Below are 26,494 nucleotides of genomic sequence, written 5' to 3' on the forward strand. Positions count from 1 at the left end.
TGTTGCACACAGAATCTGGTGCAGATGTGCATAGTAACCAATCAGCTGGTTGCACACAAAAACTGGTGCACATAGAATCTGGTGCAGATGAGCATAGTAACCAATCAGCTTCTAGGTTTTTTGAAGCTTGAGTGCACCAATTTTAGTAAATCACCCTCACTGTGCTGTTCATCACCAGTTTTAGTAAATCATCCCCACTGTGCATGTCAAACGACTGCAGGTCTGATGAAAATAAAATGATTATTATACATAATTAAGGGCCCTTTCAAAAGTGACATAGACCACTAATGACCAAAAAGGGAAAGTTATAAAGTAAGTTCAAAATAAAATTGTTACAACCGAAACAAAGATGGGCAGAATCACACATCTAGTGCTTGTGCAACCCCTTTAAGTGTTAGACATTTTGCATCACCAATTAGAAAATATTTTTTATTGATATGCCTCACTTACAGTTTTAGGCCCCTTTCACACTGTCTGACCGTTCAGGTCTGCCTGTCAGTTTTGACGGCGGACCTGAACGGGCGCTCAATGCTAGTCTATGAAGCGATGGATGTCAGCGGTGACATGTCCGCTGGCATCCGACCTGGTACGATCTGCCAGAAACGGGTGGCCCTACATTCGGATCCGTCACTGGCGGATTGGATTGGGTGTGATTGGATGAAAATGGACATGCTGTCCGTTTGTATCCAATCTCTCCATAAAAACTAGCGGCGTTCGACAAGCCCCTCCCCGCTCAGTGAGCAGAGAGGGACCTGTCATCTGCCAGCTCAGCGGAGATCAACGGAGAGATCTCCCACTGAGCTGCCGGACAGAGCCAGACTCCGAGGCAGCGGATCCACCTTGTGAGAATAAAGCCTTAAGGAAATAATATCACTAATGAGCAAAAGATGCTAAAATAAAGCTAAACTGTTTAAATGTAACATCTTATTACAGGTGGTGAATTATATGTTGGTTTGTACAATGACTTCTGGGGAAGAGATGCCACTTTATTTAGGAGCTTGGGACATCTGCCACACATTCGAACTGAGCATGATGATGATCGAATCCTAAAAGGTAATTAAACATAGGTACAAAAATATACATATATATTTTCATTTTAATTCTGCTGCATATTTATGGGTGTTTGATGGGAATAGTTCATTGCTTAGGTCACAAAGTAGCTTTATGTACAATCCACCTCATATATTCCAGCAAAAACACACTGGGGTTGATTTACTAAAACCAGTTCACTCTGAATCTGGTGCAGCTGTGCATGGTAGCCGATCAGCTTCTAACTTCTAACAAATATAAGGAACTGCGCTAAAAAAAAATCCTTTTACGTGTATAACTGTGACCAAAAGGATTGATTAGTGATAACCCAATCACAATTGAAAGTGCAAACAATGTAGAATATGAATTAATATATAAATAAATAAATACAAATTCATAAATGAAATTTCATAAAAAATACCTATGAGTGGAAATTAATAAATTAATAAAGTTACCATATAAATTACCATATAAAATAAATGCAAATTCATATGTAAATACTGCGATAATGACACTTAAAATAAATGGAATAGAAATTATAAGTCCATATAAATGTCCCATCAAAAACCAAAGAATTATTCCTCATGCAAAGATATCAGCAGAAATCCAGTGCAGGATCAAACGAAACACCCTTTGAAAAAAGTGCTGTAAAGTGCAGAAGATGCCGAAACCAATGATAACTCTGGCCACTTACCAGAACCCTAGGTCCCTGTTGTATGGGACCAAAAAGCACATAAACTGATCGTCAGGATTGACACTTAGGATGGAAAACAGGAGAACTCTTGCCCACAGCAACGGGATGTTACACCGCGATAAACAGGTCCATATAGTTCCATAAAGAAAAAAAGAGATGCTCACATAGCATAAAAACCTTTATAATTTATTAGTAGGATACATAGCTATAAACTTACATTATCCAGATACAAGAAAAGCCATAAAAACACACGAGCAGGCCGGCTCTCGACTACTGCCCGTTAGTTCCGGGACTAGCATAGAACGCGGTGAGGTCAGCACGCTGTTGTGTTTTGTCACTGCAAGGACGTGGTCATGGGATAGCTAACTTCTGTTTGTTCAATTAAGCTTTGAAAAAAAACCCTGTAAGCTGAATGACTATCTTGCAGAGCTGCACCAGATTTTGTACACTCCAGTTTTAGTAAATCTCCCTCACTGTGTCAATATGTTTGCTTCATTCCACTGCAGATCGTTCAACTACCACTGAAACATGGGCCACTGTGTAAAGCAAACATTGATAGCATTTGGAACAAAGGTGTAATAAGGCCTAAGCACCCAGTATCTGTGTGTAAGAGAGTTCAAACCTGAATGTGAACCATTATATTTGACAGAACATGGGAAGGTAGAATAGGCGTAGATGAATATTAGGATCCATTCACACTTGTGCAACTTGTCATGCAACTGTGGACATCAAAGTCACATGAAAAGTAATTCCCCATGTTGTACAATGATAACCATTCATATATGTAAGACTTAAAGTTGCAGCAACTTCAAAGTACTTCATACACTAGTTTGGTCCAACTTTGATGCAACTTGAGGGCCATAGACTTCAATGTTAACCCTCAAAAGTTGCAATGCAACAGTTGTGCAAAAGTTGTCCATTATCACTGGTCAAACCCAAAGTCGTATCCAAGTTGCACCCATCCAAAGTTCCATCAAAGTTGTATAAAAGTTGCATACCAAAGTCTGCGCAACTTTGAAGTCATACAAGTGTGAATGGAGCCTAAGTGTCAAATTGGTTTTACTGTTTGCCCCAAAACTAGCATAAGCAATATGCCATTGAATTTAAGCAAATGGTGTGTTTATTTAAGGCAAATCTCACTAATGTTTTGATATTAAAGTTAAGCTCTGCCTCCTGTTGACAGAGCTTAACATATAAATTGAGGTCTTTAGATTTCATTGCATGTAGTACTTCCCCCATGAACTGGCTCTAAGCTGCATGTTACATGACTATTCATTTGATCTTCAGCCATTGCATGATAATATGTGCCATAATACCTGACAAAACAATCAAGATAGAAAAATCTTAACCAGGTGGTCAACAGGAGGAAATAGCAAACTAAGGAAAATTGAGGAGGGAAAACAAAGATAAATACATACAAAAAAAAATTAAGAATCCAGCAAATAGTAACTTATCTTCACGTATCTTATAGGTAGAAGTGTGCTTTATTTCAGAAACATTGTAATAATTTATTTCCTTTTGCCTATTTTTGTTTAGAACCAAAATTTGTAGGCTCCTACATGATTCCAGACAATGAGGACAAAGACGACAATAAAATATACTTCTTTTACACTGAAAAGGCAATGGAAGGAGACAAAGGAGCCCAAGCAATATATTCTAGGGTGGGAAGAATCTGTGCTGTAAGTACATTTTGGATACACATCTAACATGCAATATTTCAACTCTGTATGAGAATTGAATACAGGTTTTTATGGGGGTTTTTTTCAGAATCATTAATTTAAGAGTTATTAAACAATGCATTTACCTAAAAGTAAATAGTGGTGCTAGTAGCAAAATGATGTAAAAAAACACCCAATGACAAGTGTTAGTCACTATATCAATAGCAGCTATAATTATAGTGCATGATTTAACTAGTCCAAAAATATGTCGCAGTGATTCCGAATATGATTATAAAAGGATTGTGGTCCTCCAAATCTTCCACCACACCGCATGCATATAGTGATTCTATAGCGATTCTAGTGATTCCGCTCCCCTTAAGAAATGCACCAAATGAAGATGCCTTGCACTCTCATGCTTGACAAACAAGACATTCACCCCCACAGGGTTAAATCATCCAACGATATCCAAACATGAGTGGGGTGTCAAATCCCAATATTTTAGGTTTTTTATTTCTTCTACACAAGATGCTACTTCTGTGTTTGCAAGTGCCTTTAAATCTTCATTTTCATCTGCCAGGAGCTGTTGGAGATCACCCCCAGAGTAGTACAGTGTTACTGTGGTGACACTGAACTACTTTGATGAAGGTATGTAAAAAAAAGAAAAAAAAAAGAAATGAAATATATATATATTTAATTTCTTTTTTTTATTTCTTTTTTGAACCTGTATATATATATATATATATATATATATATATATATATATATATATATACATATATATATATACAGTTGAATATATACTGTAGATTTTCTTCAAAAATGTCAGTCTGTTTTTGTTTATATTGCAAAAAATAAAAAAAACTGTGGTGATCAAATAAGACCAAAGAGAAATCTGTATGGAAAAAAAAACATTGAATTTGCATTTTTTTGTAGAATGACATTGGGGGCCAGAGAATGATGGTAAATAAATGGAGCACATTTCTAAAATCAAGACTGGTTTGCTCAGTGCCTGGACCACATGGGATTGACACATACTTTGATGAACTAGGTAAATTATTTACATGTTTTTAATGTATAACAGTTATATTTTCTTTGTTTTACATTATATCTTTGAATACATTATACATTATGCAGCATTACTACAAAGTCACACCCATGCTTGAAAATCTACTGTTTTACTAACAGGTGTATAATAGCAGTTTTATGAGAGGACTAGAATGCTGAAAAACACTTCTCAGAACAGTTAACCATAGAATTAGACATTTATATTGCATATGTACATTAAGTAGAAATGTGTGATTTTCTGCAATTATCTTATTCCAAGTATCTGCCCATTAGATGTCAGTTTTACAAGCATGAATGTACACATTTTAATTACTGTGAAGATTAAATATGGTTGTTGAGATTTCCACACATTGATTGCATTGGGGTAATCTAGGTGGTCTTCTGGGACCCCGAAATCTAAAGCCTCGTACACCCGATTGGATTTTGCAATGGGAAATGTGTGTATGCTCCTTCAGAAAATTGTTGTCGCATTTTTTTTTTAATTTTGGTTCGGTGTTCCCCTTAATATTTATACAAGACCCAAATTACTTTTTTTTCCTTTAGAAATGTAATTTTCCTCTCGAACTGTTCTAAACACAGGAAACATGCGTAACTTTACAGGCATACTATAGACACCCCCCAGGTACGAAATTTAAAGGAATATTTCACTTTTACTGTTTCACTTTAAGCATTATTAAAATCAATTTTGTGTTGCATTGATACATGTCCCCTGGGACAGGACCCAGGTCCCCAAACCCTTTTTATGACAATAACTTGCATATAAGCCTTTAAAATTAGCACTTTTGATTTTTGATGTTCGTGTTCCATAGACTTTAACGGTGTTTGTGTGTTCAAACAAATTTTTTGCCTGTTCACATGTTCTGCTGCAAACTGAAACCGGGGGATGTTCGGCTCACCCTTATTGGCCAACAATTGTGTGCCGTGTGTATGCAAGACAAGTTTGGGCCAATGCCCTTTGGACAAAAGCCTGTGGTTTTTGTATCGTGTGTACGAGGCTTAAGATGTTTAGGCTTATCCTAATAAAAAGTAATGCCAGCTTATAAAAGCCAAAATTAAATATATATATATATATATAAATATATGTATATCGCAAGAACAATAAAACATAAGCCAATATGGGGCCCAGGATGCTTTGTTTCTGATTTTGGCTTGTTTAATTGTTGACATTACTGTCCTTTGCTATCCCTACCTAGCAAGGGACCAAGGGTGAAAAAGTCCTACCAAGAAACATTTGGAATGGAAAAAACAGTGCATGATGAGAATGTGCTGAAATCAGGAGACATTCTGAACCATGCTGAGGCTGGATGAGGCAGTGAATTCTGGCAGGTGTAGCCCAACATTGTGATGTGCCTGGCTAAGTCTACCCATCTGTAACCTGTGGTAGAATAAAATTGAGAGAGAAGGCCCACATAGGATTAATAGTGGCATAAATGCTGTAGGATTAGCACACTTCAACTTTCAGCTAAAGAGAGAATTGGGGATGAAGGATTGCATGCATCAGAAGAGTAATGTAAGAACCTCAATAATTAGAACATTTTTAAAACATGGCACTATATTGATAATATCAAGTTAATCAAATAAGAAGTACTGAATTAGGAGGTGTTGAGAATGATGATATTGTATAGAATTTCAGTATGTCATAGACAATGATGACCATTGTTATTGTTTTAACAAATACTTTTTTTTTCTTGAATGCAGAGGATATGTTTTTGTTGAACACCAGAGATGCTAAAAACCCTGAGATATTTGCTCTTTTTAGCACCACCAGGTAAGAGTTATATGATAAAAATATATAGTACAGTTTATTATTATATAGGATTTATACAGGATTTATACAGTTTAAAAAATGTAGGTAAATAGAGTTTATGACCTGTACAAAGGTGTGATAAAAGTGAAGTTCCTGCTATATTTGTAATGTTTTATATTGATTTTTTGTCCAAAAATAAATATCTGAAAAGGCATACACATTTTCTTACATGTTTTATTTGTGTAAGCTACTGTAACATTGGCGTTTTTTTTTTACATTCAACAGCTTTCTCTACCACTATTATTATTCCATACAGTACTTGATGTGGTTAAAAAGTTTGTGTTGTTGCATGATACAATTAGTACAGCTGTTTGGTATCGGTTTTGATGCGTAGTAATTTACCTCATATTAATAAATAAAAGAAAGGTGTGAGACTTTGAATGAGATGCATGGAAATATGCATCTCCATCCCTGATTCTGTATAAGAAAAAAGGAAGGTTTGGGACTTTGAATTAGGCATGAAGCTGAGGCTACCAAGCAGTCAATGTAGAAAAGATTCATTTTAAAACATATAGAACCATCTGTGTGGGCATGTGGCATCTGTGGAAGCCTGACTTGTTTCATGAGGCAATACCCACTCTTCAGGGGTGGATGCTTCAAGAGTCTATAATAAAACATAAATATAACAATGGTCTAATCATTTACCCTGGGGAGAGATAATGGATGCAGAAGATGGGTAGCATCCCTTAATGTTGACGTTGGTTTGGTGTGTTCGACCAGAGGGCAAGGGCTACTGAAGATGTTCACCACGGGAGCTGAGGTGTGAAATCCCCACCAAAAATGTCCAAATGATGCAAAAAAAATGGTCTCCACTTCTGTGGATACAAATGAATTTTGTATAATAATGTATAATAATTTTTATAGTGAGAAAGATAGCACAAGCCCATAACCAAATGGGGGGAAATGGAGATCAACGAATATATAAAAAATGACGTAGGGCTCAGAGCCATGACCATGAAGGTTGAAAAGGAGCTGTAAAGTTAGTAGTAGTTTGATATGGTATACAATCCCACATACCAATAGGAAACCAAATAATGAACAGAAAGACAGAGTAATTAAAAATGTGAAAGGTAAAACGAAAGAAACTCACAGTGAATTGCCCTTGAACTACACAAGCCTGGGATCCAGAACCAAAAATGCATGTGTGTACAGGATAAGCTGCACAAGGCTCAGTGCTGCCAAGTGAACATTTTAAATACTCCCTGTGTAGCCTGCGTCCTTCCATCCATCACGCAGACATGCCGGTGGAGGAGGGGTGTCCTCACCAGAGCGGTCAGAGCCGCCCATCCAGGCTTGGACAGCACCTCCCGAGTGTCAGCCAAGAAGGTGGAGAAGCATGCGTTCGCAATGCGAAGCTCAACAGGATGTCACGCGCTCAGGCGGCGGCAAGGTGCCAATGTGTAACAGAGATACCTGCCAGATCAGGCTACAGGGGAAGAGGAGGGATGTCGGAACCACATCGCAGCTCCCGAAGATGGACAGCGCAAAAGCCCTAAACAAAACCCCCGGTCACACAGCCCAAAACAACCCGACCATGGAAAAATGCTGGAATGTAAAAATAACGTGGCCTGAGAGCCTGAGAAAAGGCAATCAGACAGAAGACAGATCCACCATGAATTGAATGAGAGAAATGCATAAATGATTATAAACTGCATGGTAGCCTGACCTCTGCCTCCATCCATAATTGCATAAATAAAAGAAAGGTTTGGGACTTTGAATGGGATGCATGGGAACATGCAGCTCCATCCCTGATTCTGTATAAGAAAGGAGGAAGATTTGGGACTTTGAATGAGCCATGAAGTCGAGGCTAGCAAGCAGTCAATGTAGAAAATATTAATTTTATTTTTCTACAACCATCAATAACAAAAAATGTATCAAAAATATCATACATAAAAGCAGGAAAAGCGTGGTATAGCAAAACCATGCTGGTAATTAGGGATGAGCCCGTTATTCGAGTCAACAAATACCGAACATTATGGGACGTTTGTGGGAAATTAGAGCCCCATGGAATGCCCCATAACACACTGCAAGCAGTGCATTATAGCAGTGCATTGATGTCTGATTATTGGCCAAAGCATGTACCTGACCTGCATGCTTTGGCCAATCGCTGCGCACTCTGCTGTGAGAGCCATGATTGGCCAAAGGCCGGGTGCCTTTAGCCAATCATGGCTTGGGGCTAAGTCCACGCCCCACACTATATATGTCTGCTTACATAGCGGCTGTATATAGTGTTATGAATGAGAAAATTTAGCTAGAGGCAGGATAGCTAATAGTATGCAGGCAGTTTAATATATATATATATGGGGACAAGGGCTTCTTCTCCACAACCCTTGCCTGGTGGTTTTGGGGGTCTGCAGGTGGGGGGCTTATCAGAATCTGGAAGCCCCCTTTAACAAAGGGACCCCCAGATCCCACACCCCCAGATCCCCCCCCCCCCCATGTGAATGGGTATTGGGTAAATTGTACCCTTACACATTCACCAAAAAAAGTGTCAAAATGGTAAAAATTACAGTACACAGTTTGGGACAAGTCCTTTATTAAAAAAGTGTACCACAATGTAACTCCATCTTCAATGACAGTGCTGCCGACCTGAGAAAAAAAACCTGAAAAACTCTGACTCAATGGGAGGCGTCCCGCAACTGCAGGCTTTTTGCAATGACAGCTGTTCTATAGCTGAGGGTGGGCCACCCAGTGACGTAAATGGGTGACCTCGTCCCCTTCCGATGTCATGTGACATCACGTAACGTCAGAGGGGCCAGGGTCACCCGTTTACGTCACCTGGGTGGCCCTGCCCTCAGCTATATAATAGCTGTCATTTCAAAAAGCCTGCAGTAGCGTGACTCCTCTAATCAAAGCAGAGATTTCTCTATTTTTTATTTCTTCGGGTCATCGAGTAATGAGTAACTTCCATGCACCTTTTTAGCTCCTACGTGCATTGCATTAAATTTTTTGAACATTAACCACTTCCCGCCTGCCAGCACGGCTGGGCGGCGTGGCTCTCATTGTGGGTGGGCGTCATATGATGGCCCTCAAGAACAGCCGCTCTCACGTGCCCGCGGGGTCGCACATCTTGGCGATCGGTGGTACAGTGTATCAGTCTGACACACCGCTACACCCATCTCAGTAAAGACCCTCTGACGGAGGCTCTTTACCATGTGATCAGCTGCATCCAATCACAGCTGATCATAATGAAAACAGGAAGAGCCGTTGATCAGCTTTTCCTCACTCGCGTCTGATAGACGTGAGTAGAGGAGAGCCGATCGGCTGCTCTCCTGACAGGGGGGCCTGTGCTGATTGTTTATCAGTGCAGCCCCCCCTGGGATGCCCACCCAGGATGCCACCAGGACCACCAGGGTTGGCCACCATACTGGACCACCAGGTATGCTACCTTAGACCACCAATCAGTGCCCAGATAGCTGCCAATCAGTGCCCAGGCAGCTTCCAATCAGTGTCCATTCCCAATGCTTGCCAGTGCCATAAGTGATGCCTAACAATGCCATCTATCAATGCCCAGCAGTGCCGCCTATCAGTGCCACACATAAGTACCCATCAGTGCAGCCTTTTAGTGCCCATAAGTGTCACCTATCAGTGCCCGTCAGTGCCACCAATTAGTGCCCATAAGTGCCACCCATCAATGCCCTTCAGTGCTGCATATCAGAGCCACCCATCAGTGCCACCTACCAGTGCCCATCAGTGCCCAACATCAGTGTCCATCAGTGCCACCTCATCGGTGCTGCCTTATCAGTTCCCATCAGTGCTGCCTTATCAGTGCCCATCAGTGAAGGAGAAAACGTACTTATTTACAAAATGTTATAACAGAAAAAAAGAACGTTTTTTTTCAAAATTTTCGGTCTTTTTTTATTTGTTTAGCAAAAAAAAATGCAGAGGTGATCAAATACCACCAAAAGAAAGCTCTATTTGTGGGAACGAAATTATAAAAATTCTTTTTGGTTACAGTGTAGCATGACCACACAATTGTCATTTAAACAGCGACAGTGCTGAAAGCTGAAAATTGGCTTGGGCAGGAAGTAAGTACCCTGTATTGAAGTAATTAAATTGCATCTGCCACATAGCTGTCTACACTTTTATTTTAACTAGGTATTCTTCTAAAGTTGTTATATCTTGTTGAAACATAGAAGAGTGATGGCAGGAAAAAGACCAAGTGGTCCATTGAGTCTTCCCCATTTTTTATGATAGTTGTGAAGTAATTGCCCTGCTTAGTATTTTCTGATGGTACAATGCAGAGACTGAACTACCTCTCTATCTTTTATGAACAAATTAAACAGAATTGGTTCCAAGACAGAGTCCTGGGTCACACCGCTCACAACTTGAGGCCATTCAGAAAAAAAGCCATTAATCACCACCATTTGGACATAACACTCATGGCTTTTTTATTTGTTTAATTTCATGTGATGCCTTTTTGGCCTTGACTTGTTGATGTATAAGTTTATGTTAAATGTTTTTACTTCAGTGTTCTTATGTTTGTACAAATATGCTTGATTTATGAATGCATTTGTTTTTCAGCAATATTTTTAAAGGCTATGCAGTTTGTGTTTACCATATGGCTAGTATACGTGAAGCATTTCATGGCCCGTATGCCCACAAGGAAGGACCAGAGTATCATTGGTCAATGTATGAAGGCAAAGTACCTTATCCAAGGCCTGGCTCAGTGAGTTGTTGTTTTTTTTCCATTAAAGTACAAATAAAAGCTCCTGAATGACAGACAGTGATGAATGTTTCGTCCCACTATAGTACAAGCAGGCACCACCTACACGTGAGTGGCAATATTGTGTCCTGAATTCAAGGGCAGTGCAGACTGTTGCCATCCCCATCAGAGGAAGTAGCATTAGGTGAACTTGACTGGCAGGCTCAATAGGTATTTGTGGAACTTTCAGGAGGCAAACATTTATAATTAAGTGCTGCATCATATCTTTTTAATAGGAGGCCATAGTTCTACTTTAAGTGTTTCAAGCTTACACAAGATAATGCATTTTCAACTAAATTCACAAAAGACATGTTACCTGCCAAAAATAACTACCAGCTTTCTGCAATCATTTTATGCTATTCTGTGTGCCTCCAGCTGAGCTAAATTATTCAGCGTGGAACGGCGTGACACATCAAACTAATGCAATGCCAAGCAGCAATCAAATTGCATGTGACTGTTAATTAAGCCATGAAATCTCACTATGGAACAGTCTCTGTGTTGCTTGCATGGAGTTCTAAACTTGGAATTATTAATGTGATTGTTGAAGGGAATGAATGTGTAATTACCCAAGTATTGATAGAACACATTGCACTAATCCTTGGTGGAGGTTTAACTTGTGGCTCCTATTATTTACAGGCATACAGTCCACACTTTGTATATGCTTTCTATGAGTCAGCTGTCAGGTGTGTGGTGGGGCTGTCTTATGACACATTGGGGAAGAACTAATTATTATTATACTTCAATTCCATATTTGATTCATAAATTCAATTTGTTTTCCAGAACTAATACTAATCTGGATTTCTTCCTACTAGTTCTTTCTAGACTTTTAACACAATAGAGAATTTTTCAAACTGAAAGAAATGCACAAAATATTTGTGCATAGAGACAAGTGTGCTACTACATGCATTATGTACATAACAATATACTTCTCTTGTACTTTCCCTATATTTCCCCATGCATTTTTATTTAAAAAATACATCAAAAGAAAGCTTGTGACGCGCACCGCAATAGTCCCCTTGCTCTCCTCCTTGTTAGTATCTCTGGCTGGGGACCAGATTTCCCAATATCCATTTATATATCCACTTGGGATGATGGTGCACGATGTAATATTTTACTTGTTACCGTATTGTGAGGCCATCCAGAATTTTCACATCAAAAGAAAGCTAAAGAGATGCCCATATGCCCAATCACTTATAGTTGTGATAGCTCTGTTTATAATGCATGTGTAGGTACAAATCCTTTGCAAAATCAGTTTGCATGACCATAACTTTTATTTTTAACCCTGAATAAATGTATTTAAAAAAAAAACTGATACTTACCATCTTAAAGGAGTTCATTTTTGTGTATTTGTTCCTATTATAAATAATTGAAACATGTGGCGCTAAAACCAAGTGTATATTGCACCACTAAATCCTATGCTACAAAGTGCATCGAATATAGATCAAAATTTAAACATAAATAAATAAATACATTTCCGTGAAAAAAAGAAACATTAAATAACAATAAATAACCCAGTGAATAAGTGATAATTTACACTATACATTCAAACACTCCTCAAGGAGTATTGCAAAACATATACAGAGTTCATACAATGTTGCAAAAGTCAGTGAGTCTTCAAAACATGCTTCACTTTAGTGGATTAACCGCCAGGGAGGTTAATCCACATAAGGGGGAGAGGAATCACATTTCACAGCGGTGTGGTGAAGGAAAGGCGTTTTGAGAAAAAACACTGATCAATATTGTTTGCTAAAGTGAAGCATGTTTTGAAGACTCACAGACTTTTTCAACATTGTATGAACTCTGTATATGTTTTGCAATACTCCTTGAGGATTATTGTATAGTGTAATGCATAGTGTAAATTATCACTTATTCACTGGGTTATTTATTGTTATTTAATGTTTATTTATTTCACGGAAATGTATTTATTTATTTATGTTTAAATTTTGATCTATATTCGATGCACTTTGTAGCATAGGATTTAGTGGTGCAATATACACTTGGTTTTAGCGCCACGTGTTTCAATTATTTATAATAGGAACAAATACACAGAAATTATATATTTTTTAAGTGGCTGCTTAGTGGGGAAGCTAGATGCTAGAGCGCAGTGATAAATACACAGGTGAAAGGGCATTAGTAAGTGTATTATTGATTTGCTTAAAGAAGTTCATGCAGAAAATATTACAGAGAATATTGGCATGCATTAAAAAGGGGATCAACTCCAGAGATTTTTTTCCCACAAATACAGCTTTCTTTTGGTGATATTTGATCACCTCTGTGGTTTTTATTTTTTGTGCTATAAACAAAAAAAGAGCGTAACATTTTGAAAAAAACACATTATTTTTTACTTTTTGCTATAATAAATATCCCCCAAAAATATATATAAATTTATTTTTTCCTCAGTTTAGGCCGATACGTATTCTTCTACATATTTTTGGTAAAAAAAAATCGAAATAAGCGATTATTGATTGGTTATAGCGTTTAAAAAATAGGGGATAGTTTTATGGCATTTTTATTAATATATTTTTTTTTACTAGTAATGGCAGCGATCAGCAATTTTTATTGTGACTGCGACATTATGGCGGACACATTGGACATTTTTGACACATTTTTGGGACCATTGTCATTTATACAGTAATTAGTGCTATACAAATGCACTGATTTCTGTGAAAATTACACTGGCAGTGAAGGGGTTAAACAGGAGGTGGCAGTGTAAGGGTTAAGTGTGTCCTAGGGGCGTGTTGCTAACTGTGGGGGGCATGGCTCTGTTTTACAGATCACTGATCTCTGCTCCAATTACAGGGAGCAGAGATCAGTGTCACTTGGTGCTAGGCAGAACAGGGAGATGCTGTTTATATAGGCGTCTCCCCATTCTTCCTCCCCGTGAGAAGATCGCAGGTATCCCCGCGGAGATCGAATCCATGGGACCCGCAATCGAACTCATGGAGGTCCTGACCAGTGCGTGCGCGTGTTGACAGGCAAATGGGCATACAGGTACATCCCTTTGAATTTGCCGCCGTGCCATCACATGTGTCATTGTCCTGGTGCTCCAGGGCCTTCAAAAGTGTAATAGGTAGCCAACAAGTTAGATGTGTAATTTATGCTCCCTGCATGTTGGGCCTCTCTGAGTGGCTAGGCTGTGGAAAAGTCCAACACATGTGGTATCATAATACTCAGGAGGAGTAGCAGAATTTATGTTGGGGTGTCATTTGTGGTATACACATGCATGTGAGAGAGATAACCTATTACAATGACAATTGTGAAAAAAATCTTAATTTTGCAAAGAATTGTGGGAAAAAATGACAACATCAAAAAGCTCACCATGCCTCTTACTAAATACCTTGGAATGTCTACTTTCAAAAAAGGGGTCATTTGGGGAATATTTGTACTTTCTTGGCTTGTTCGGGTCTCAAGAAATAAGATAGGCCACCAGTACATCAGATCAATTTTTATGATTTGCACCACAGCTTGTAGACTCTCTAACTTTCACAAAGACCAAATAATATCCACTAATTTGGGTTATTTTTTACCAAAGATATGTAGCAGTATAAATTGTGGCCAAAATTTATGAAGAAAAATTAATAATTTTCAAAATTTTATCACAGAAACAAAGAAAAATTTGTTTTTTTTTCAAAATTTTCGGTCTTTTTTCATTTATAGCGCAAAAAATAAAAAACCCAGAGGTGATCAAATACCACCATAAGAAAGCTCTATTTGTAGGGAAAAAAGGACAAAAAATTAATTTGGGTACAGTTTTACATGACTGAGTAATTGTCATTCAAATTGTGAGAGCACCGAAAGCTGAAAATTGGTCTGGTCACGAGGGGGGTTTAAGTGCCCAGTTGTCAAGTGGTTAATGGAGTGCCATTATATCTGAACACTACAGCCAAAAGTGAGGACTTTTTTCGGCAGGTGAATATTGAAATCCAGAACTATGGTCCATTCCATTTTTTATTCACGGAGGGATGAGAAACAGGGTTCAAATATAATTTTTACTGGAAAAAAATAAGTTTTATTTATATATGTTATCAAAAAAATTATATACAGTGTGTGTTTGTGTGTGTTTTTCACATATTATGTTTGGCTTATGATGTACTAGTTCACAGTTGTGTTGCACATACTTGTCCTGTGGTTTACATTTAAACAACTGACATTGTGTTTTCTTTTTTGTCGGATTTCCAGTGTGCAAGCAAGGTAAATGGAGGTCATTACGGGACTACCAAGGATTATCCAGATGAGGCTTTACGCTTTGCAAGGAGTCACCCTCTGATGTATGAAACCATTAAACCTGTCCATAAAAGGCCTATTCTTGTAAAGGTTGATGGAAAATACAACTTAAAACAGATTGCTGTAGACAGAGTGGAGGCAGAGGATGGTCAATATCATGTTATGTTTCTAGGAACAGGTACAATCCTTATTATACACAATGTTAATTGGTTACATTAATTCATTTATACACATTACACATTAATACATTTATTTTTATAAAACCTTTACAAGTGTCTTATTTGTAAATAAGAAATACATTTACTATTAAAAATGACATTAAATAAACCAAAACCATTATGTTTTTGTTTAAACTTGTATATGAACTGAAATTATATATATTTAATCATGTACATTTTTATTTTACAAAAATACATTTATTACAGGGAAAACACAGTTTACAGAGAATTATATGGCTTTATAATAAGAATTCTAATGCAGTCTGCTTGCTTTTTTGACTGCCTGATTTAATTACCACATTAAGACATTGAGGCTGATTTGTTAAAGGTGCAGAGGCTGTTGAATATTAGTAAATAACGTAAAACTGTTTCGGTTTGAATACCCAATAATGTGCTAGTAAAAATGCTTTTTTTTATTGCACATAATTGGACATCCAAACTGAATACAGGTTCTTTTTTTAACTAGCATTCACTTTCTAAGGTGAACATGCATTTTACAAGATGAACACCCTGTGCTCTTTTAGTAAATCAGCTCCACTGTTTCTTTTCTAGGGGAGGAAATGTGTTCCTTCTCTGCTTTTCAGGTATAGTCACCACACTAGCATAGTAGTAAATCAATGTTTATAAAAGCCAGACAGTAGACAAAAACTTGCTGGTTTTAAGTTCAACAAATCATTCCCTCTGCATCATACATGAACAATCTGCACACATTTAAAATTGACGCTAGGTCTGCCATTATGTAGTACCTCTCTGTTATGTTACTATATATATATATATATCACAAATATGTCGAGCCATACACAAATCTGCCTGGTCCTAGAACATTTATAGTGTTTGCAGACCCTTACATATACTCACTGAAGTGACAAGCCTTTGGTGATACACAGAGATGAAACAAATTCTCCTACCTCTTCTCTAAAACCTCCTAGAACACACAAATTAAAGGTTATTTATCAGCAGAATATGACAGAATATGGCAGAAGGTTGGGAACTATCATCACACACTGCACAGCATGAGCACAGAGCTCAATTAAACTGGAAACGCAGATGGAGGGAAGAGTAACACACCCCTCTCCACAGAATCACTGGAAAATATACTGTATACAGCTGTGACTGTCAGCTGCTGAGCGCTGGAGAGTCTCATTAGTGACCCATGCAGATAGCAGAGGGATGAGACAGATGAGAGAAACAACACTGTGTGCTTTGAATTGAGGCTGGCACACACTATAAAAGGATATGATTTGTTAATTTTAGTCAACAGTTTACAGCTGGTCATCAACTTATATCTTCCTATCTGTCATTCAAGGATGTGCTTATTGATAAAGTTAAATTATATAGGTCAGGGATATGCAATTAGCGGACCTCCAGCTGTTGCAGAACTACAAGTTCCATGAGGCATAGCAAGTCTCTGACAGCCACAAACATGACACCCAGAGGCAGAGCATGATGGGACTTGTAGTTTTGCAACAGCTAGAGGTCCGCTAATTGCATATCCCTGATATAGGTGATCTATGATTTTAAAGTCACACCAACTAATCAGTTAGGAGGACTATTTACAATACTTGTTAAAATGCAGAACTTCAATTCATTTTTTAAATGTCATAATATCTTTGTATTACACTTAAACATGTATAGTGTTTAAAAGCTATTTTATAAGTTTTTTTTTATAAAACACTTTTTGCTTTGCCATGATTACTGATTACAATAGATTGTAGTTGTGCAGTAGAGAAATGTGTATATGTGCGCTTAATCACGTTAAATACATCAAACATTACTTTAATCACAACATCTTTCCCCTTTCCTCATTTTCATATGCCTTAGATAATGGAATTGTGCTAAAAATTATTACCATCTACAATCAGGAAAAAGAAACTATGGAAGAAGTAATTCTTGAAGAACTTCAGATATTTAAGGTATGTTTATATTAATGAGTATCCTGTCCAGGTTCTCCATCTATTAAATGCATTAGGAAGTGCTGTTTTATGATTTCATATTGTGTACTAGACAGTCAATCCTTAAAAAAGATCTAAAGCCAAAACTTTATTGGAGGAAAAAATGTAAATCCTGTAAGGTTCTTTGTTTATCAAACACTAATGCCACGTACACACGGGCGGACTATATGGCGTACTTAGTCCGTCGAAACACATTTCAGCGGACAGTCCGCTCGTGTGTGGGCTTCAGCGGACTTTTTCAGCGTGCAGTCTGGCGTACTCGGATTTTTCAAAATTCTGTCCGTCGTACTTTGGTTTCAGCGGACAATCCGCTCGTCAGTATGCTAGTTCGACGGACTAAGAATGGCGCATGCTCAGAAAGGATTTACACGGCGGAAGGGTGCTTTGCTGTGTATTGGACTTCCTATTTCTAGTCCCGTCGTACGTGCTGTACACGTCATCGCGCAAGCTTTCGACGGACTGTTTGTGCATCCGTGTGTGGTCAAGTCCGTTCAGTCGAAAGTGCGACGGACTGTCCGTCGGATTGTATGACAAACTAAGTACGGCATACAGTCCGCCCGTGTGTACGCGGCATAACAAAGATGTGCTCGTAATCTAAGAATAAAAGGAATACATGAAAACAATAAGTACAGAACCCCTTAGCTGATGCATAATTATCACACGTGATATAATAAGATAAAATTACATATACAACTCCAAAAATCTAATAATATAATTGATAGTGCAAAGATCTTTTTTAAACCAGATATCTGTGTGCACCCTGATGTGCAAACAATGGGTATAAAGTGCAAACATATAAATCACATTCTAACAGCGTCCTTAAGTTAAAACCATTTATGAGTGTCTATGCAGGAGAAATATAAAGGGCAGTCTGATCATTCGTTGATGTGTCATACAGAAGAAAATGTCTGCTCCTTTACCACAATCAAATGACATTTAAAACACACTGCCAAACAGTCATAATTATGATAAGTTAGTAAAAAAATAAAAAAAAACACTTGATTGTCAATAGTGAATTTGTTTCTCTCCAAGTTTCATAAGCACACCCTATCAGTTCATATACAAGGCAGAGAAATAAGGATCAAAGTGCAATGCGTTCATTTACAATAATATTAAAACTGTAATAGAAACACTAGAACACAACTTTTGCCCAGGTTCTTTGTTTGTAATTTGTGTCACATTGGGGAGATTTGTCAGTTGTCATTGGAACAAGTATCCCTTTTGGAAGATTTCCTTTTCATTTCTTGTTCTGGTAACAGCTAATTTTTTTGTATTTTCCCTTGCTTTCTCTTTCAGTGGCAAAGTCCACCAGAACAAATACAGAAAGACAATCTTCCTTAGAGGAAAACAACATTAATGGGTTCTAACCCTTCCAAAATCCATCCAATTTAGTTTTTTACCTTCCTATGACAAAATGAGATAATGACATATGACAAAACTGAGATAACCAAAAGGTTTTATTGTGTTAACCACTTCCAGACCACCGCACACCGATGTACTTCCTCGCTTTGAGGACGGATATCGTTGTTATGGCAGCAGCTAGCTGCCATAACCCTGGTATCCCCGTTCCAGGAACAAGATAAAAGGAGTCCCTGCGGCAGATTTACTGCTAAATCACTTGTATCAGTGGCGGGAGAGGACCCCCCCCTCCCGCCACGATCTGGTGCCCTGCTCCGCTTACTGGAGCCATCGGCAATCGGATCCTTCCCGTGGCTGTGCATGGAGACAAGTGAGGGGAAGATGGCCCATAGCTCTTAAAGGGCCATTTTGTTTTTTTATTTTTTTAAATGACAAAATTTTTTTTCTATTTTTTGCATTTTAGTGTAAATATGAGATCTGGGCTCTTTTTTTACCCCAGATCTCATATTTAAAGGGGTTGTAAAGGTAAATGTTTTTTCACCTTAATACATTCTATGCATTAAGGTGAAAAAACATCTGACACTGCCTGCGCCCCCAATCCCCCCCCCCCCGTTTTACTTACCTGACCCCTCGAAAATCCCGTGCTCGCCCCCGCCGTCCTCTTCACCGCTCAGCCTGGCCACTGATTGGCTGGAGTGGTTGGATGGAAAGCAGCGCAGCCATTGGCTCGCGCTGCTGTCAATCACAACCACTGACGCGGAGCGCTGGGGGGCGGGGCCGTGTGATACAGCGAGCGGCTATAGCCACCAGCTGTATCACGGGAGCGCGCCCGCAGATGCTTCTCACCATGCTCACCAGCTCGCATGAACGTGAGAAGTACCTGCGGGAAGAAGCAGAGACAGCCGCCAAGGGACCCCAGAAGAGCAGGTTCTGTGCCAAACGAGCTGCACAGTGGAGGTAAGTATAACATGTTTGTTATTTAAAAAAAGAAAATGTTTTACTTTACAATCCCTTTAAGAGGTCCGGTCATGCTTTTTTTTCTATTACAAGGGATGTTTAAATTCCTTGTAATAGGAATAAACGTGACACAATATAAAAAAAAAAACTGTGTAAAAATAAAAAAATATAGGTAAAATAAATAAGAAAAACTTATTTTTTTAAATGTGCCCCGTCCCGCCGAGCTCGCATGCAGAAGCGAACAATATGTGAGATATCGCGATATAAGAGATATGAGCGTTCAAACCACACATGTGAGATATCGCTGAGATTGGTAGAGCAAGGGCAATAATTCAAGCCCTAGACTTCCTCTGTAACACAAAACATAGAAATACAATATATAAAGTGCAGCGCTAAATAATACTGTATAAATGTGTGCATCCAAATATACGTGACAAAACCAAAGAAAAAGGTAAAAAAATATATATATTCCCCCCCTACAACATTATATGCAACTGAACAGGTGCACACAATTTACATGATACATAACAAAGTGAGTAAATTAAAGTGAAAATCAATGTAAAAAGTCAATTGTGTATAAAGTAATGTCCCAAACACAAAACATGCAACCTGTAGAATTTTTTAATTGTCTCCTATGGAGATTTTTAAGGGTAAATGTTTGTCGCCATTCCACGAGTGGGCGCAATTTTGAAGCATGACATGTTGGGTATCAATTTACTCAGCGTAACATTATCTTTCACAATATAAAAAAAATTGGGCTAACTTTACTGTTGTAAATACACAAATACGGTGTGACAGAAAGTATTGCAACAAATGCCATTTATTCTCTAGGGTGTTAGAAAAAAAAGTATAATGTTTAGGGGTTCTAACAAATTTTCTAGCAAAAAAAACTGTTTTTAACTTGTAAACATCGCATCTAAAAAAGGGGCCCCGTCCTTAAGTTGTTAAAGTAGGGTAATTTAAAAACATATGTCAGAGGTGTGCCCACATTAGTAAAATTTCAATTTTACTTCAGAATTTTTTAGTTTAGTGTGGTAAAAATCTCCATAAAAAGTAAAGGCAGGCAACAACTACATCCTCCAGATTTAAATTCTTAGCTTTGAAAAAAGTAACACGTGTGTAGCATCTTATCATGCTTAGAAAGATTTTGCAGTGTGATCACTTTTTCATGATTTTTACATTGTTGATTTTATCATATTTTCTGTAGTCTTAAACTGCTCTGGTGCACTCACATGTGACAGATTTGCTTTATTAGGAGAATGCATTCAACGCAGTGCAATCCATTCTGTTCTCCTCATACACTAGGCTGAGCCATTGTAAAAGTAGATCATTACTGTACAATCACTATATATTTGACTGGCACCTGATAAAGTATCAGTCATACTGCTATAATCAATCTCCCTGTCATCCGCGGTCCCTTCTATTGATCTTTCTTTCTTTTTTTTTACCAGAATCCTGAACCTATAACTTCAATGGAAATTTCAGCAAAAAGGGTATGTTTTCATTTCATAACCTGTTTATAACACACTAAATGTATTTGATGATAATTTTTATCAGATTGTAACTTGAAATATGTAATTGTTTAATATAAATAATTTTAAGATGAATGCAAATCTTGCCTGTATATAGAGGTGTTGTTATAAATTACAAGTAACATTAAACCCAATATATTACATTTTATCTAAGGATGTAAAAGAGTAACATCTGCTTGTGTGTGCTGCTGCTTTTTTTTTTTTCAAAATGTATTCTGTGGCTGTAATTACCTGGTGAATCTGCCAGTTCCCTATTCAGAGTGGCAATGCTATTGAGGGCAATCTAAAATCTTCAGTATTGACACTCAGCCTGTACATGCGCTGAATTATTGGTGAGAAAGCTGTGAACTTCTCTTTCCTCCATAGCAAGCCCCCCCCCCCCCCCCCCGACATGACACTCCTCCATGTCATATGTTGTATCATATGGGGTGTTATGCAGGGCTCTATTCAGGGCAGCTCAAGCATCATGACTTACAGTGGATCATTTCCTCATTCATATTTATCGTAGATAGATATATCCATGCCCTTAATCTCTATGCACCGGCCCCTAATCTCCTTGTGGTGCGCTTGACACATTTCTACAAGTTTTTTATTTTGTGACGGACATGATTGGAGCCGGAGGCTCTAATTGGCTTCAAAAAGGTTGGGCCCACCCACTCACTTGTGATATTAGCGAATGTTGATTCGCTATTGTCTTCTTGCTTCTCCTCCCAGCAAGTCAGGATAGGAAGTGGGTCCTAAGACCAGATTGACCAGGAAGAGAAACCAGGGAAGCCGCCCATCACCTTGAGGGGGTAAGTGCGGGGCTGGCAGGCTTGTAACCTGGTGAGTGGGACTAGCAAGCGGACAGGGGTGTGTGCTTTGTTTGCCACCGCCCAAAAAATGGAGCACCAGCCACCACTGATAGATAGACAGAATAATGTAATATTATGCAAATGTAAATAATAAAGATAATCACTTTATAATCAGCTTTTTTGGGACCCATGGTAAATAAAGTGGGGTTGATTGACTAAAACTGGAGATTGCAAAATCTGGTGCAGCTGTACATGGTAGCCAATCAGCTTCTAACTTCTGCTTGTTCAATAAAGCTTTGACAAACAAACCCGGAAGCTGATTGGTTTCTATGCAGAGCTGCACTATATTTTTCACTCTCCAGTTTATCTAAATCAACCCCAGTATGTCTACCTGAACAACTTTTATTGAATTATTATTATTATTATTATTATTATTATTATTATACAGGTTTTATATAGCACCAACAGTTTGCGCAGAGCTTTACAACATGAGGGCAGACATTACAGTGACATTACAATTTGGTACAAGAGGAATCAGAGGTCCCTGCTCGTTAGAGATTACAATCTAAAAAAGAAGGGTCAATTGATACAAAATGTAATAGCTGTGGGGGGATGAGCTGATGGAGGAAGTAAAACAGTATTAGTTAGAAGCAGGATAGGCTTCTTTGAAGAGAAGGGTTTTCAGGGATCGCCTAAAGATAAATAGATTAGGGGACAGTTGGACAGATTAGGGTAGGGAGTTCCAAAGGATGGGAGAAGCTCTGGAGAAATCCTGGAGGTGAGCATGGGAGGAGGTGACAAGGGAGCTAGCTAGCATGAGGTCTTGGGATGACAGAAGAGAGCGTCTTGGTTGGCATTTTGGGACTAGGTTACTGATGTAGATGGGGCAGAGTTGTGGATGGCTTTGTAAATAACTTTCCTAGACTAAATAATATACACTGATTTGGGTTATTTTCACCAGAAAATGTAGCAAAATAATACATTTTGGCCTAAATATGTGAAGAAAGATAATTTATTTAGAAATATATATATATATATATATATGGTATAACAGTGGTGATTAAATGATTAAATACCACCAAAAGAAAGTTCTATTTGTGTGAACAAAATGATAAAAATGTCACATAAGTAAAGTGTGACCACACAATTATCATTCAAACTGCGACAGTGTTGAAAGCTAAAAATTGGCCTGGATAGGAAGGGGGTAAATGTGCCCTGTATTGAAGTGGTTGACCATCCATAAATTGAATGAATCAGCAGATGTACCACAAGTCTCAGCAAGCTGATATACTTAGTCACAGCAACTTGAATACAGTTATCAAGGAAATAGCCAAACAGCTGTATCATGCATTCCAGCTAATTCTGCAGTTATTCTGCACATAATACATAATAATTTGATATACCAGTTCTTCTGATATACATTACTGTTAAAATTTGATCACAACGAGTGGCCCTCAGCATAGCTTCCTGTGATTTTATTCATTGTTGACTGGTATATATTTTTCATACTGTTCATATATCAATACATGTTTTGGAGGCTTGTGGGTTTGGTGAGGGAAATAAATAAATAACTAACCTGTCGGTTTTATTCTAAAGGCTTGTTTTACATCTTGGTTAATTTATATGAATAATCAATAAAACCGTCTAATATTTTATACAATTTAGGTTGATGAATATATAGGCCTTTTTGAATTATCCCCTACAAATAGTATTCAACAAGGCATTCATTGCCACCTTTTTTGTTGAAATGATTGCATACTGATAGATTTGTACCCCTTATATGGGCAGTAATAGACTGATAATTAAAATATTTAAACTTTAATTTTAAAAATAATTAATTTGTTAAGGGGCTGTTCTTTATTTATCAGGTTAAATTATGAAGACTAAATTAAAAAAAATGGCATTGATTTTTAGAAATGGAATAATTATTCGTTTTTTTATTTTACATTTCAGCAACAACTGTATATTGGATCTAAATTTAATGTAGCTCAAATAAAGCTCCACCATTGTGAGATGTATGGCACAGCCTGCGCAGACTGCTGTCTGGCTCGTGACCCTTATTGTGCATGGGATGGAATGTCCTGTTCCAGGTATTATCCCCTAGGTACACATTCCAAAAGGTGAGTACAACCACTGAGTAGAAACATTAACCAATAAAGTGGTATTTAAAAAAAAAGTTACTTGTACATTTATGAAATTAATACATTTTACACATTTTGATAATTGTAGAAATTATTAAATCAAAAAATTTTAACTATTTTGCCACAGCAAAGTTCTGCAACTGACTAATGGGCAGGGCAGTTTTTTTACGTGTATGTGATTCTCCTATTTGATATCTTTTGATTCACAACTGACTAATCAGCAGGGCAGTTTTTTGAAGTGTATGTGATTCTCCTATTTGATACCTTTTGATCTGTTAAATACACAATTAAAAGCATTTTGTTATAATTATTCAATAAGCTCAAAAAATGCTCATTGATCTTGTCAATAATTAAGAAATGTCCTTTGGTCTGCCGCGCTTCCTGCTCTAATTGGCCCTCTTAGTTTTTCACTTTAACTATAGAATAATTGTTGTCTATGTTGTAGAAAACAGGAAAATAGTACAGTAGAGAAAATCAAAACAGAGAAAAGTAAAGTCTACGCTAGTGATCTTATCCTGACAGCTAGCATAGGAAGGCTGATATATGAAATATCTAATAAATTATCAAATATAATTGCAGCACCGATATTATTATCATGTACTATCAATTGTAATGTGCATAAGATATTTGCTGTAAAATATATAATAAATGAATGATACTATCCATCAAAATAACGTTCCAATTGTGTTATTGTGCAAATACAAAACAATACAGTAAAATGTAGAATCGATAATTGAAAAAGTAAAGTTCAGTGTCACAATTCATGATGAAACCATAAAGAAATCTTTATATATATTAAAAAAACGAACTGAATAAAACATTTCTATAAATGACAACTGAAAATGTGATTCATTTCTGTAAACAGTGAATGGTCATCAAACTTGTATCCACCAACACAAAAACAGCCGATATCAATTTTCAATCAAATTCGCTGGTGTACCGAAACCAAAAACAAGTGAATGGAACACTCACCAGAAATCCAGCTTTTATGCACAAAGGAATAATCCCTTAGTAAAAATCAACCAGTGTCTATTCATCTCTCCACCTCAGATCGATTAAACAGCTAGAAGTCACCTATGTACCTCCTCTCCTGTCCATAGAAAGGATGCCCACACTTGCTGGGATGCTATACTATGTCTCTCACAAAAAACCAGAGGAGCCATACAGTACCTATATTGCAGTGTTATTTATTTAAAAGAAAACGTGTCATATAGAAACATAATAAAGTCTTATTCACTAATTTTTGGTGTCAGGACACACACACTGGAGGATTTGATTGAAGATCATTTCTGGCTGTTTTGGTGATGATGGATACGACTTTAAATACAATTCACTTTTTCTACAATAAGTGAAACATATTCAAAGTTATAATTTATATGACTGTTTTACTCAGTACAATTTTTTTTTTTTTATTATTATTATATGAATGTTTTATTGTGAGTTCATCATGATTTGCATTATGAGACAAGTAGCTCTTTTATTGTATGTACAGGATTTGTACAATACAATTGGCACTTTATTTTGATTGATTATATTGCAAATGTATTATATGTTTTATAGCATTTATTTTGTGCACATTACAATTTATAGCACATGATACTAAGATTGGCACTGCAATTATATTTGTTAGAGATAGAGCAGGTTAGCAAAAGAAAACAGGGCATGTCTAACACTAGTCAATGCACAAAAATGTTGTGTGTTGTCAGGACTTGCTGGGACTTGTGATATATCAGCAGACTTGTTCATTCAACTGAGTGCATTACTGGCCAATAACTGTTCGAGTTGTACTGTATGTATGTATATATATATATATATATATATATATATATATATATATATATATATATATATATATATATATATATACATATACATATATATATGATTTTCCCCTGACATACACTTTAATGCACAATTGTATGGTTGCACTACATTTGAATGTGTTTTCTGAAGTATACTCTTATTTTTTTAACTCCAATTATCTTTAAGGGACAGAACCCTTACAGAAATAAAAACATGCAACTAACAATAGCAAACTATATTTATATTATAATAATAGATATTATATGCATAAAATAGGACTTAAAGTAATTGCAAATGATCACCTTGTAAAACAACCCATTCAGTTTAAAATAGAAATGCATTATAAATACATTGTTCCCTTTTTTTATAAGTGTTCACATTCCCCCTGTTCTCAGCTGCACAAGAGCTGGGGGAGGAGAGGCAGCAGTACACTGAGCTTCCCAGTGAATGGCTGTGCAGCGGTGGCTGTGTCAGGCTATGGCTGTGTCAGGAGAATGTCTGATCATTGGAGGAGAGTACACTGAGTTCCCAGCACAGTTAGAGAGTTTTTAATGGG

At 37.4% G+C, this 26,494-nt stretch overlaps 1 protein-coding gene across 1 annotated transcript in view; it reads left to right on the forward strand.

The window, feature by feature from the left end:
• The window catches only part of SEMA3E (semaphorin 3E), a 234,121-nt gene that overhangs the window by 187,311 nt on the left and 20,316 nt on the right, over window positions 1–26,494 (forward strand). The window contains exons 6-14 of the mRNA XM_077472771.1: window positions 934–1,053; window positions 3,260–3,402; window positions 4,315–4,429; window positions 6,145–6,214; window positions 10,778–10,922; window positions 15,138–15,360; window positions 17,222–17,313; window positions 21,120–21,161; window positions 23,948–24,114. Of these exons, the coding sequence (XP_077328897.1) occupies window positions 934–1,053; window positions 3,260–3,402; window positions 4,315–4,429; window positions 6,145–6,214; window positions 10,778–10,922; window positions 15,138–15,360; window positions 17,222–17,313; window positions 21,120–21,161; window positions 23,948–24,114 (1,117 nt within the window). The remainder of the gene's footprint in view (window positions 1–933; window positions 1,054–3,259; window positions 3,403–4,314; window positions 4,430–6,144; window positions 6,215–10,777; window positions 10,923–15,137; window positions 15,361–17,221; window positions 17,314–21,119; window positions 21,162–23,947; window positions 24,115–26,494) is intronic.

The sequence above is a fragment of the Lithobates pipiens genome, unplaced genomic scaffold, assembly GCF_037356315.1.
Source record: "Lithobates pipiens isolate NorthernLeopardFrog02 unplaced genomic scaffold, aLitPip1_a1.2 Scaffold_8, whole genome shotgun sequence".
Classification (NCBI taxonomy): domain Eukaryota; kingdom Metazoa; phylum Chordata; class Amphibia; order Anura; family Ranidae; genus Lithobates; species Lithobates pipiens.